This window comes from Garra rufa, chromosome 8 (assembly GCF_049309525.1).
Source record: "Garra rufa chromosome 8, GarRuf1.0, whole genome shotgun sequence".
NCBI lineage: Eukaryota > Metazoa > Chordata > Actinopteri > Cypriniformes > Cyprinidae > Garra > Garra rufa.
This window is the reverse complement of record NC_133368.1, coordinates 48898599-48914161: the sequence shown is the minus strand read 5'-3', so window position 1 is coordinate 48914161 and position 15563 is coordinate 48898599. Positions and strand designations below refer to the sequence as shown.

The 15563-nt window shown below is 29.4% G+C and overlaps 1 protein-coding gene across 3 annotated transcripts in view; it reads left to right on the top strand.

The window, feature by feature from the left end:
• mid1 (midline 1) overlaps window positions 1–15324 on the top strand; it is a 47756-nt gene extending 32432 nt beyond the window's left edge. For 2 of the 3 annotated variants that reach the window (XM_073846045.1, XM_073846044.1), the window contains exons 6-9: window positions 578–721; window positions 9136–9297; window positions 10924–11131; window positions 14332–15324. In XM_073846045.1, coding sequence (XP_073702146.1) covers window positions 578–721; window positions 9136–9297; window positions 10924–11131; window positions 14332–14680 — 863 coding nt within the window. In that variant the 3' untranslated portion in view covers window positions 14681–15324. The remainder of the gene's footprint in view (window positions 1–577; window positions 722–9135; window positions 9298–10923; window positions 11132–14331) is intronic. The other variant, XM_073846046.1, reaches the window with a different exon arrangement.
• The last annotated feature ends 239 nt before the right edge of the window (window positions 15325–15563 follow it).

The window sequence follows — 15563 nt, the reverse complement described above, 5'->3', positions numbered from 1 at the left end:
GTTTTTTGTGCCATTTTTAGTAGTTTTTGTTTTTATGTTCATGTCTATATAGTTTACATTACTTTTATTGTAGTTGTAGTTATTTTTTTACATCAAATTAATCAACATTTAAATGAGAAACATCATTCACATAATATGTTTTACTTATTGACGTTAATTTGATTTCAAGAAACGTTTTAATTTTAGTTTCAGTTTTAGAGTTAGTCATCTATAATAACCCTGAATGCATTTATTTATGTTTTTTTATTTGTTGTGTTTTATTGTATTATATGGACAGACGTATCAGAAACATTAACATTAAACTTTCATCTTCTATGGTAAATTTTCTATTTTTGTGTTAAACCCTGTCATTGTGCAACAGCAGATCATTTATTGCTTGTGAAGTGAGATCATAGAAACAACTCCTGTAGCTGGTGATGATGTCCAGTTTAATAGCACAGACATTTGTTTATTTCCACTGCATTACATGGTGCTGTAAGTATGTACAGTTGCACATTTGCAGTGCATTAGCTTTATGTAAGATGTCCTAGATGACGTAAGCTAACATGTTTGTGAAATGGTTTGTTTTCTGTCACAGCTCCGAACGCTCCCACCATCCGTGAGGAGCTTTGCACGGCGTCTCACGACACCATCACAGTCCACTGGACATCAGAGGATGAATTCAGCGTGGTTTCATATGAGCTCCAGTACACCATCTCCACCGGACAGACCAACGTCGTCAGTAAGTGAACCAGCCCAAACTCGGTCCAGATGACCCATCTGTGAAACACAGGCTGACTGTGTCCATGTGTAATGTCGTCATATTTGAAGAAAAAAAAAAAAAAAAGCTTTTTAAAAAGAATAAAATAAAATAAAAATATATTAAAGTCACTAAAGAGAAATCCAATCAAGCCAAAAAATATATAGAATTAATTAATTGAAATAATGCTAAAAATAAAATAAAGCAAAACTAAAAAATATATATATTTATTTTATTTTTTAGCTTTATTTGACTTAATTTTTTGTTTCAGTAGTTTTTTCTTTGTTTAGTAACTTTTATGTTTTTATTTTATTATTTAAAATTTATTTCAGTATTATATTACTTTTGTTATATTTTTATTTTATTTCTTTATTTTATTTTAGCTTCTCAATTACAGTAGTTCCATTTGTTTTGTTTTTTTTGTTTAGTAACCATTTGTTTTAGTTTTATTTTATTATTTTAACTTTATTTCAGCATTTTTATATTATTTATTCATTTTATTTTATTTTATTTTAGCTTGATCTCAACTAATTAATATTTTTTATGTTTTAGTGGCTTTTTTGTTTTGTGACTTTAGTGACTATTATTATTATTATTATAGCTTTATTTCATCATTATTATTATATTAATTTTATTGTATTTTTATATTTTATTTCCACTTCCACTTTAGTTCAATTAATTAATTACATTTTAATAGTTTTAGTAATTTGTTTTATTGTTTTGTGACTTTGACCTTAAAAGTAAACCTATTTAGGATTTTCTAGATGGGTGAATGACTATTTAGCTTTTTTTAAAATTTATTTTTATTTCAGTATTTGTTTAATTAAAGTACTTCAACTTTTTTCAGTTAATGTTTTAATTTTAATTTTTAATTTTTTATCTTTATTTCAGCTGTATACCATCTCCACCAGCCTGGCTAAAATAAACCAAGTAAATAAACCGTCAGTAAATAAATTCGATCCAGGTGACCCATCTGTGAAACACAGGCTGACTGTGTCCATGTGTAATATCGTCATATTTGAAGAAAAAAAAAAAAAAGCTTTTTAAAAAGAATAAAATAAAATAAAAATATATTAAAGTCACTAAAGAGGAATCCAATCAAGCTAAAAAAATATAGAATTAATTAATTGAAATAATGCTAAAAATAAAATAAAGCAAAACCAAAAAATATATATTTATTTTATTTTTTAGCTTTATTTGACGTAATTTTTTGTTTCAGTAGTTTTTTCTTTGTTTAGTAACTTTTATGTTTTTATTTTATTATTTAAAATTTATTTCAGTATTATATTACTTTTGTTAAATTTTTATTTTATTTATTTTATTTTATTTAAATATATATTTATTTATTTATTTATTGGTAATTTTATGAATATTTTGATACATTTTTTGTTTTATGTTCTTATTTTTATTTTAGTTTAACTTATAGCAATTTAGTTGTTTTTTTGCCATTTTTAGTAGTTTTTGTTTTTATGTTCATGTCTATGTAGTTTTCATCTTTATTTTATTTAAGCTTCACAATTAAATCCATTTATGGTTTTTTTTGTTTAGTAACCGTTTATGTTTTTGTTTTATTTTATTATTTTAACTAATTTTAAGCATTTTTATATTATTTATTCATTTTATTTTATTTTAGCTTGATCTCAACTAATTAATATTTTTTATGTTTTAGTGGCTTTTTTGTTTTGTGACTTTTATATATATTTTTATTATTATTATTATAGCTTTATTTCATCATTATTATTATATTAATTTTATTGTATTTTTATATTTTATTTCCACTTCCACTTCCATTTTAGTTCAATTAATTAATTACATTTTAATAGTTTTAGTAATTTGTTTTATTGTTTTGTGACTTTGACCTTAAAAGTAAACCTATTTAGGATTTTCTAGATGGGTGAATGACTATTTAGCTTTTTTTTAAATTTATTTTTATTTCAGTATTTGTTTAATTAAAGTACTTCAACTTTTTTCAGTAAATGTTTTAATTTTTAATTTTTTAAAAATCTTTATTTCAGCTGTATACCATCTCCACCAGCCTGGCTAAAATAAACCAAGTAAATAAACCGTCAGTAAATAAATTCGATCCAGATGACCGTCTGTAAAATCCAGGCCGACCGTATCCGTATGTAATGTCATTATGTGAAAAACGAGAAATCGAATCAACCCTCGCTGTGATTTTATTACTAACCCAGCACTTTATAAAGCGCCGCGGGGGCCAGGATGGCATTACGACACGAAAGCAAACACAATCCAGCCAGAAATCCCTAAACATGCGCTTGAGTTCAGTATGGGCGTAGATGTGTGGATTAGAGCAGATTATACCACAGGAACGACTCTAGATCAGACGGCAAACGGCCTGAAGAGACGAGCCGCTGCAGACACACAAAGCTTTCTGAGTCAATCAGGTCACAGTGTACTTAAAGCACAATTCTGCGCTGGTGTCGGGCAGATCTGAGGACGACCGCAGAGCCAAAGCAGCACAAAACACTTTAAACAAGTCATGCATTTTAATGCAATAACATTTGATTTTGCGACTGCAAGAGTAGAATGCAAAATCAACCACTCGCTGCATTATTTAAAGCAATTTGTGACTTGCATTTTTAGCCATTTTTCCACAGAAATGTTAAACTGAGTGGGAGGATAGCTAGGGGATATTAGCTAATGCCAATATGCATTAAACCCAATGCTGACCATAATATACATTGGGGTGAAATATGTGCTAGTCCTGAAACTATTTCAAATAGTGAATTAAGATGCAAACTCTATCATAATGCACAATGTTTCCATCTAACATGTATTTTGAGCTGCAGCTAGTCATTTTAATGGAGTGTTTCACTAGTTGGCAGTGAACCGTTACCTCACCCCAATATGTTGGAGCGGGTTTGCAAATCTTTTGATTCACACATATTGAGAATTATTTGATTCAGATCAGAACTTTGGAACACATATTGCCAATCATTAGATTCAGATTGGATCGGGACTTTGGAACACATAGTGTGAATCATTTGATTCAGATTGGGACTTCGGAGCAGGTTAATAAATATATTGATTCAGATTGAAACTTTGGAGCATGGATAGCAAATCATTTGATTCAGATAATAATTTGATTCAGATCGGAACTTTGGAACGCATATTGCTAATCATTAGATTCAGATTGGATCATTTGATTCAGATTGGGACTTTGGAACACATTGCGAATCATTTGATTCAGATCGGGATTTGGGAACACATATTGTGAATCATTTGATTCAGATCGGGATTTGGGAACACATATTGTGAATCATTTGATTCAGATAGGGACTTTGGAGCAGGTTAATAAATCTATTGATTCAGATTGGAACTTTGGAACGCATATTGCGAATCATTAGATTCAGATTGGATCATTTGATTCAGATTGGATCATTTGATTCAGGTAGGGACCTTGCAACGCATATTGTGAATCATTTGATTCAGATTTGGACTTTGGAACACATATTGCGAATCATTTGATTCAGATTGGGACTTTGGAACACATATTGCGAATCATTAGATTCAGATTGGGACTTCGGAGCAGGTTAATAAATATATTGATTCAGATTGAAACTTTGGAGCATGGATAGCAAATCATTTGATTCAGATAATAATTTGATTCAGATCGGAACTTTGGAACGCATATTGCTAATCATTAGATTCAGATTGGATCATTTGATTCAGATTGGGACTTTGGAACACATTGCGAATCATTTGATTCAGATCGGGATTTGGGAACACATATTGTGAATCATTTGATTCAGATCGGGATTTGGGAACACATATTGTGAATCATTTGATTCAGATAGGGACTTTGGAGCAGGTTAATAAATCTATTGATTCAGATTGGAACTTTGGAACGCATATTGCGAATCATTAGATTCAGATTGGATCATTTGATTCAGATTGGATCATTTGATTCAGGTAGGGACCTTGCAACGCATATTGTAAATCATTTGATTCAGATTTGGACTTTGGAACACATATTGCGAATCATTTGATTCAGATTGGGACTTTGGAACACATATTGCGAATCATTAGATTCAGATTGGATCATTTGATTCAGATCGGGACTTTGGAACACATAGTGTGAATCATTTGATTCAGATTGGGACTTTGGAGCAGGTTAATAAATATATTAATTCAGATTGGAACTTTGGACCGCCTATTGCGAATCATTTGATTCAGATTGGATCATTTGATTCAGATCGGGGCTTCGGAGCAGGTTAATAAATATATTGATTCAGATTGAAACTTTGGAGCATGGATAGCAAATCTTTTGATTCAGATAATAATTTGATTCAGATTGGAACTTTGGAACGCATATTGCGAATCATTAGATTCAGATTGGATCATTTGATTCAGATTGGGACTTTGGAAAGCATATTGTGAATCATTAGATTCAGATTGGATCATTTGATTCAGATCGGGACTTTGCAACACATATTGTGAATCATTTGATTCAGATCGGGATTTGGGAACACATATTGTGAATCATTTGATTCAGATTGGGACTTTGGAACACATATTGTGAATCATTTGATTCAGATTGGGACTTCGGAGCAGGTTAATAAATCTATTGATTCAGATTGGAACTTTGGACCGCCTATTGCGAATCATTAGATTCAGATTGGATCATTTGATTCAGATTGGATCATTTGATTCAGGTAGGGACCTTGCAACGCATATTGTGAATCATTTGATTCAGATTTGGACTTTGGAACACATATTGCGAATCATTTGATTCAGATTGGGACTTTGGAACACATATTGCGAATCATTAGATTCAGATTGGATCATTTGATTCAGATCGGGACTTTGGAACACATAGTGTGAATCATTTGATTCAGATTGGGACTTTGGAGCAGGTTAATAAATATATTAATTCAGATTGGAACTTTGGACCGCCTATTGCGAATCATTTGATTCAGATTGGATCATTTGATTCAGATCGGGGCTTCGGAGCAGGTTAATAAATATATTGATTCATATTGAAACTTTGGAGCATGGATAGCAAATCTTTTGATTCAGATAATAATTTGATTCAGATTGGAACTTTGGAACGCATATTGCGAATCATTAGATTCAGATTGGATCATTTGATTCAGATTGGGACTTTGGAACACATAGCGAATCATTTGATTCAGATTTGGACTTTGGAACACATATTGCAAATCATTAGATTCAGATTGGATCATTTGATTCAGGTCGGGACCTTGCAACGCATATTGTGAATCATTTGATTCAGATTGGGACTTTGGAAAACATATTGCGAATAATTTGATTCAGATCGGGACTTTGTAACACATATTGCGAATCATTAGATTCAGATTGGGATTTGGGAACATATATTGTGAATCATTTGATTCAGATAGGGACTTCGGAGCAGGTTAATAAATCTATTGATTCAGATTGGAACTTTGGAATATTGCGAATCATTAGATTCAGATTGGATCATTTGATTCAGATTGGATCATTTGATTCAGGTCGGGACCTTGCAACGTATATTGTGAATCATTTGATTCAGATTGGGACTTTGGAACACATATTGCAAATCATTTGATTCAGATCGGGACTTTGGAACACATATTGCAAATCATTTGATTCAGATCAGTACTTTGGAACACATATTGTGAATCATTTGATTCAGATTGGGACTTCGGAGCAGGTTAATAAATCTGTTGATTCAGATTGGAACTTTGGACCGCATATTGCGAATCATTTGATTCAGATTGGATCATTTGATTCAGATCGGGACTTCGGAGCAGGTTAATAAAGCTATTGATTCAGATCAAAACTTTGAAGCGTGGATCGCAAATCATTTGATTCAGATTGGATCATTTGATTCAGATCGGGCCTTCGGAGCAGGTTAATAAATATATTGATTTAGATTGAAACTTTGGAGCATGGATAGCAAATCTTTTGATTCAGATAATAATTTGATTCAGATTGGAACTTTGGACCGCCTATTGCGAATCATTTGTTTCAGATTGGATCATTTGATTCAGATCGGGGCTTCAGAGCAGGTTAATAAATATATTGATTCAGATTGAAACTTTGGAGCATGGATAGCAAATATTTTGATTCAGATAATAATTTGATTCAGATTGGAACTTTGCAGTAGGTTAATAAATCTATTGATTCAGATTGGAACTTTGGACTGCATATTGCGAATCATTTGTTTCAGATTGGATCATTTGATTCAGATCGGGGCTTCGGAGCAGGTTAATAAATATATTGATTAGTGATAGTGCATATCACAAATCATTTGATTCAGTTCAGAACTTTGGACCCCAAATCGTGAATCAGTTGAGTCCGATCAGAACTTTGGAGAGCATGTCGTGAATCATTTGATTCAGATCAAGACATTGTAGCTGTTTTGCAATTTTTTGCTTCAGATCTAGACTTTGGAACACATTGCGAATCATTTGATTCAGATTAAAACTTTGAAACACATATTGTGAATCATTTGATTCAGATCGAGACTTTGGAATGCATATTGCAAATCATTTGATTCAGATTAGAACTTTGGAACACATATTGCAAAGAATTAAATTCAGATTGGAACTTCGGAGCAGGTTACTAAATCATTTGATTCAGATCGGGACTTTGGAACATATATTGCAAATAATTTGATTCAGTTTGGGACTTCAGAGCGGGTTAATGAATCTTTTGATTCAGATCGGAACTTTGGAGGGCAGATTGCAAATCATATGATTCAGTTTGGGGCTTCAGAGCGCATATTGTGAATAATTTGATTCAGATCAGAACATTGGAGTGTGAATTGCGAATCAGTTGAATCAGATTGAAACTTTGGAACGCATGTTGCGAATAATTTGATTCAATAATAATAATGCGAATAATTGGATTCAGTAATTTGGTTTGATTTGGAACGGGTTAATGAATCTATTGATTCAGATCAGAACTTTGAAGCGTGGATCGCAAATCATTTGATTCAGATCAGAACTTCAGAGTGCATTTCACAAATCATTTGATTCAGTTCAGAACTTTGGACCGCAAACCGTGAACCAGTTGAGTTGGATCAGAACTTTGGAGAGCATATCGTGAATCATTTGATTCAGATCAAGACATTGTAGCTGGTTCGCAATTTTTTGCTTCAGATCGAGACTTTGGAACACATTGCGAATCATTTGATTCAGATTAAAACTTTGAAACACATATTGTGAATCATTTGATTTAGATTGGAACTTGGAACACAAATTGTGAATCATTTGATTCAGATTGAGACTTTGGAATGCATATTGCAAATCATTTGATTGAGATTGGAACTTTGGAACATATATTGCAAAGAATTAGATTCAGATTGGAACTTTGGAACACATTGCAAATAATTTGATTCAGATTGGAACTTTGGAACACATTGCAAATAATTTGATTCAGATTGGAACTTTGGAACACATTGCAAATAATTTGATTCAGATTGGAACTTTGGAACACATTGCAAATAATTTGATTCAGATTGGAACTTCGGAGCAGGTTAATAAATCATTTGATTCAGATTGGGACTTTGGAACATATATTGCAAATAATTTGATTCAGTTTGGGACTTCAGAGCAGGTTTATGAATCAATTGATTCAGATCGGAAGTTTGGAACATATATTGCAAATAATTTGATTCAGTTTGGGACTTCAGAGTGGGTTAATGAATCAATTGATTCAGATCGGAACTTTGGAACATATATTGCAAATAATTTGATTCAGTTTGGGACTTCAGAGCGGGTTAATGAATCAATTGATTCAGATCGGAACTTTGGAGGACAGATTGCAAATCATATGATTCAGTTTGGGGCTTCAGAGCGCATATTGTGAATAATTTGATTCAGATCAGAACACTGGAGTGTGAATTGCGAATCAGTTGAATCAGATTGAAACTTTGGAACGCATGTTGCGAATAATTTGATTCAATAATAATTATGCCAATAATTTGATTCAGTAATTTGGTTTGACTTCGCAGCGGGTTAATGAATCTATTGATTCAGATCAGAACTTTGAAGCGTGGTTCGCAAATCATTTGATTCAAATCAGAACTTTGGACCGGAAATCGTGAATCAGTTGAGTCAGATCAGAACTTTTGGGTACATATTGCGAATCATTTGATTCAGATCGTGACTTTGTAGTTGGTTCGCAAATCTTTTGCTTCGGATCGGAACTTTGGAGCGCATATCACAAACCATTTCAAACAAGTAGTGCTTGAAAAGTCCTTGAAAGTCCTGGAATTTTATCTTACAGTATCTGTATGAATCCTGTGCAAAACAACACTTTTATCAACCGTGTTAAAAAACATATTTGATTAGTTTTTATAGATTTTCTATAATACTAGATTATCTAGTATCTACTTCTTACTGTTTGTATTTGTGCTTGTTCAGGTCTGTGTAACTCGATGGACAGCTGGATGATCGTGCCCAACATTAAGCAGAATCACTACACCGTTCACGGCCTGCAGAGCGGAACCAAGTACATCTTCATCGTGAAGGCCATGAATCAGGCTGGGAGCCGCAGCAGCCCGCCGGCTAAACTCAAGACCAACAGTGAGCTTACACTCACTGACACACCAATGAAAACATACTGGAATACAGACAGCTATTTTAGAATTATCTATATATTTTACAGTAATTAACAGTTATTTTTATGTTTTCAATTTTGTTTTGGGCTTTTGTCATTTAATTAGTTTTTTTTCCCAAGTTATGTAATTATTTTTTTTTAGCTTTGTGTCAATTAATTCAATTCATTCATGAAATAGTTTTAGTAGTTTTTGTTTATTTAGTTTATTTTTTAAATTCAGTTTTTGTTTTTTACATTTTAGTAGTTCAACTTAAACATATTTCAGTTCAATTAATTGCCATGAAAACATTTCTCAGTTTTTTTTAAGTTTAGGTTATTCATCTAAATATTTTATTTTATTTTATTTCAGATTTCTTTCAGTAAATCAATTTATTTTAAAATAGTTTTTTTTTTTTTTTTTTTCATTTTAGTTGTAGTTATACATTTTAATACCTCAAATTAAACATATTTCAATTCAGTTAACTGCCATGGAAACATTTCTCAGTTTTTTAAAGTTTAGGTTATTCATCTAAATCAGTTTTATTGGTATATTTATTTTATTTTATTTCAGCTTTGTTTCAATTAATTCAGTTTATTTTAAAATATTTTAGTAGTAATTTTCTGTTTAGTATTTTTTTATTTTATTTCAGTTGTAGTTTTATCAATTTTAGTACTTCAAATTAAACACATTTCAGTTCCATTAATTGCCATGTAAACATTTGTCTTTTTCAGTTTTTTTTGTCTTTTTAGTTTATTCATTTAAATCAATTTTATTTAATTTTAGTTTTATTTCAATTAACTCAGTTTCTTTTAAATAGTTTTCTTTGTTTAGTTTATTATTTCAGTAATTTTATAAATTATAGTACTTTAACTTATTCAATTCAGTTAATTGATGGAAACGTTTCTTATTTTCAGTTGAGGTTTTCGATCTAATATTTATATTTATTATATTTATTTTATATTATTGTTTTATGTCATTTAATTGTATTTATATCAGCTCCCTAACTACTGTTTATTTTATTTCCGCTTTATTGTAAATAATTCAATACATTTTTCTAATAGTTTTAGTAGTTTTATGTCTAGTGCCTTAGACCTTTAATTTATTTTTAATTTTACTTTTCTCAAATTTTATACCTAAAAATTGAAATTCATAATTCAATTCAGTTATTTCACTATTTCTAATTTTCATTTAAGATTTTTTTTCATTTGTTATTTAATATTTAATTTAATGTTTCAGCTTTATTTGAATTAATCTGATTAATTTTGTAGTTAATATTTGTAATAGTTTATGTTTAGTGTTTTTGACCTTACAATTAAATTACTTAAGATTGCATGGATTGAAAAAATAAATATTTAGCTTTAATTTATTTTATTTCAGTTGTAGTTTTATTAATTTTAGTACTGCAACTAAACATTTTTTCATGTAATATATTTATATATATATATATACACATGAAATATATATATATATATTTTTAATATAATTTTTTTTTAATAATATGTATTTTTTTTTTTCTGTGTTTTTTTAAATAGTTGTAGTAGTTTTGTCTTTATTTTTAGTGATGCATTCATACAACATGTGTGATTATTATTATTTTTTTTGTGAATGGCAGGTCAGCCGTTTAAACTCGACCCAAAGTCGGCCCACAGGAAGCTGAAGGTGTCACATGACAATCTGACGGTGGAGCGGGACGAAGTCTCATCCATGAAAAGTCATGCGCAGGACCGCTTCGGCAGCACGGGGAACTACGGCGTGACGGGAAACGTGTTCATCGACAGCGGCCGCCACTACTGGGAGATTCTGATCGGAGGAAGCACATGGTAAACAACCATTTCATAACACAAAACCAGTCGTAAGGGTCCATTTTTTTGAATGTATGGTTTGTTAGAATAGGACAATATTTGGTTGAGATACAACTATTTGAAAATCTGCAATCTGAGAGTGCAAAGCCAATCAAAATATTGAGAAAATCGCCTTTAAAGTTGTCTGAATGAAGTTCTTAGCAATGCATATTACTAATCAAGAATTAAGTTTTGATATATTTACGGTAGGAGATTTACAAAGTATATTCATGGAACATGATCTGTACTTAATATCCTAATGATTTTTGACAAAAAAATATATATATATAATTTTGACTCATACAATGTATTCTTGGCTATTGCTACAAATATTCCTGTGCGATTTAAGATTGTTTTTTTTTTTCAATTCAATTCAATTTAATGTGCTTTTTTGCTTTTTAATATTTTTTATTAAGCTTTCAAATTATTTTACTCACGTTTTAGTGATTTTAGTTATTCATATTTTAATATTTATATATTATTTGATCATGTACAATTTATTTCATAAGTTTAAGTCATTTTAGTACTTCAACTTAAACTGTTATTTTCCATTAATGGCCAAGTTTTTGATTTTCAGTTTTTAAGTTTTCATCTAATAATTATTTTATTTTATTAATTTTTATATTTATCTTATTTTATCATATTTAACTTATTTTATTTTAGTGCTTAAATTTAAACATATTCATTTCAGTTAGATGCCAAGATAGCGTTTTATTTCATTTAACTTTTTAACTTTAAGTGTTTTATTTTGCTTTTATGTTTATATGTTGTTTATTTTATTATTATGTACTTTTTTATTTAATCTTATTTAAACTATTTCAATTTGAGTAATTTTAGTACTTCAACTTTAATCTTATTTGTTTCAGTTAGTTGCCATTTAGACAGCATTTTATATTTTCATTTAACTTTTTAACTTTACGTTCTGATTATTTTTTTATTTCATTATGTATATTTTTTATTTCATCATATTTCATTTATTTCAATTTTAGTAATTTAAGTACTTACATTTTAATCTAATTTATTTCAGTTAGTAGCCAAAACAGAATTTTACATTTTAAGTTTTTTAACTTTAAGGTCTGTTTATTTTATTTTATTTTATTTTATTATTTTATTATGTATATTTTTATTTCATCATATTTAATTTATTAAATTTTTTTTAATAATTTTAGTACTTTTACTTTAATCTTATTTATTTCAGTTAGTTGCAAAGACAGCATTTTACATTTTCATTTAAGTTTTTAACTTTCAGTTTGGTTTATTAGTTTATTTTATTTTATGTAATTTTTTAAAATTGCATCATATTTAATTTATTTACATTTTTTTAAAAATAATTTTAGTACTTTAACTTTAATCTTATTTATTTCAGTTAGTTGCAAAGACAGCATTTTACATTTTCATTTAAGTTTTTAACTTTCAGTTTGGTTTATTAGTTTATTTTATTTTATGTAATTTTTTTTAAATTTCATCATATTTAATTTATTTACATTTTTTTAAAATAATTTTAGTACTTTAACTTTAATCTTATTTATTTCAGTTAGTTGCCAAGACAGCATTTTACATTTTCATTAAAGTTTTAACTTTAACTTCTGTTTATTATATTATTTTATTTTATTTTAATTAATTTTATGTTTTTGTTTATCATATCTAATTTATTAAAATTTTTGTGATTTTAGTATTTCAACTTTAATCTTATTTATTTCAGTTAGTTAGTTACGTTTTCATTAATTTATTTTTTTTCGTTAGAATTTTTTAATTGTTTAATTTTATAATATTTAATTTATTTAAATTGTAATAATTTTAGTACTTCAACTTTAATCTTATTTATTTCAGTTAGTTGCCAAGACAGCATTTTACATTTTCATTGAAGTATTTAACTTTATTATATTATTTTATTTTATGTAATTTGATGTATTTCTTTATTTTATCATATTTCATTTATTTAAATTGTAATAATTTTAGTACTTCAACTTCAATCTTATTTATTTCAGTGCGTTGCCAAGACAGCATTTTACATTTCCATTTAAGTATTTAACTTTAAGTTCTGTTTATTATATTATTTTATTTTATGTAATTTTTTTTTAATTTCTTTTCATCATATTTCATTTATTTACATTTTAGCAATTTCAGTACTTCAACTTCAATCTTATTTATTTCAGTGCGTTGCCATGACAGCATTTTACATTTTCATTTAAGTTTTTAACTTTAACTTCTGTTTATCATATTATTTTATTTTATTTTATTTTAATTAATTTTATGTTTTTTTAATATCTAATTTATTAAAATTTTTGTAATTTTAGTATTTCAACTTTAATCTTATTTATTTCAGTTAGTTAGTTACTTTTTCATTTATTTATTTTTTTTCTGTTAGAATTTTTCCATTTTTTTATTTTATCATATTCAATTTATTTAAATTGTAATAATTTTAGTACTTCAACTTCAGTTAGTTGATAAGACAGCATTTTACATTTTCATATAAGTATTTAACTTTAAGTTCTGTTTATTATTTTATTTATTTTATTTGATCACATTTAATTTATTTCAGTTTTAGTAATTTTAGTACTTCACTTTTAATCTTATTTATTTCATTCAGTTACCAAGACAGCATTTGACATTTTCATTTAAGTTTTTTAACTTTAAGTTCTGTTTATTATATTATTAGATTTTATTTTTTTTATTTTGTATTTTTTCATTTCATCATATTTAATTTATTTCAATTTTAGTAATTTTAGTATTTTAACCTTAATCTTATTTATTTCTGTTAGTTCCCAAGACAGCATTTGACATTTTCATTAAATTTTTTTTATTATTTTTTTTCCGTTAGAATTTTTCTATACTCTGTTTTAATGCTTAAATTTTTTTTTAATCAAAAAGTCTGTCTAATTAATTGAGTTTTACAGTTTTATTTTTACCAAATTATTTTCCATTACTTTTCTGGATTCCATTTTAATGGTTACATAAAATTGAATTTTTATCCAAAGCATATCCAATTAATTGATTGCATTAAAAATAAAATGTTCTTAAATAAAGTTGTTTAAAAAAAAAAAATGTGGAAAATTAGTCATTTAGAATAATGGATTAATTCATAAATTAGTCTCAAAAAGACTCAAAAACATTAAAACCTCAGAATTTTTCCAACTTTTGAGCGGTAGTGTATAAACAAGCTCTCTCAATCCCTCTAGGTTTGCTATCGGCATCGCCTACAAATCTGCTCCCAAACACGGCTGGGTCGGTAAGGACTCTGCATCATGGGTACTGAGCCGCTGCAACACCTCGTGGGCGGTGCGTCACAACAGTAAGGAGTTCCCGATCGAGCCGTCTCCTCACATGCGGCGTCTGGGCGTCCTGCTGGACTACGACTCCGGCTCTCTGGCGTTTTACGACGCGGCTGGAACGCAGCACCTGTACACCTTCGACATCGCCTTCTCACAGCCCATCTGTCCCGTCTTCAGCGTGTGGAACAAGTGCTTGACCGTCCTCACGGGGCTCCCCATCCCGGACCACTTGGAGATCAGCGACCCGCGCGACTGAACGCACCTCCACTACACCTGCTGTTAACATGCATTTCAGAGGAAGAGTGCAGACAAAAATCAACATTTGCTGAAAATACTCAGGCCTTTCAAGTGTGTTTCTTCATCAGATTTGGAGAAATGCAGCATTCCATCACTTGCTCACCAATGGATGTGAATGGGTGCCGTCAGAATGAGAGTCCAAACAGCTGATAAAAACATCATAACAGTAATTTCAAGTGTGTTTCTTCATCAGATTTGGAGAAATGCAGCATTCCATCACTTGCTCACCAATGGATGTGAATGGGTGCCGTCAGAATGAGAGTCCAAACAGCTGATAAAAACATCATAACAGTAATTTCAAGTGTGTTTCTTCATCAGATTTGGAGAAATGCAGCATTCCATCACTTGCTCACCAATGGATGTGAATGGGTGCCGTCAGAATGAGAGTCCAAACAGCTGATAAAAACATCATAACAATCCACACTCTACTCCAGTCCATCAGTTAACATCTTGAGAAGACAAAAGCTGCGTGTTTGTAAGAAACCAATCCATCATGAAGACATTTTGAACTATAATATGAGTCTGTAATCCATAATAATGCTTTGTTTAGAGCTCTTTTGAACTGTTTTGGCTTGTAAACGGTGCCTGATTTCACTCCTGATTCAGAACAGATGACTATATTTATTAGGTGTTATTATGGAGTATTACTTTTTTTTTTTTTTACCATTTCCCCATTTTTTCCCCCAATTCTTTAATGCGCTTTTGTCGTTTATATTAGTTCTATTAGTGTTTTTTAAATTTTCTGTTTAGCTTGAATTTGTTTTTCAATTTAGTTTTAGTAATTCTGTTAATTAAACTTGTTTTAGTTAGTTGCCAAGGCAGAATTATTTTTATTATTATTT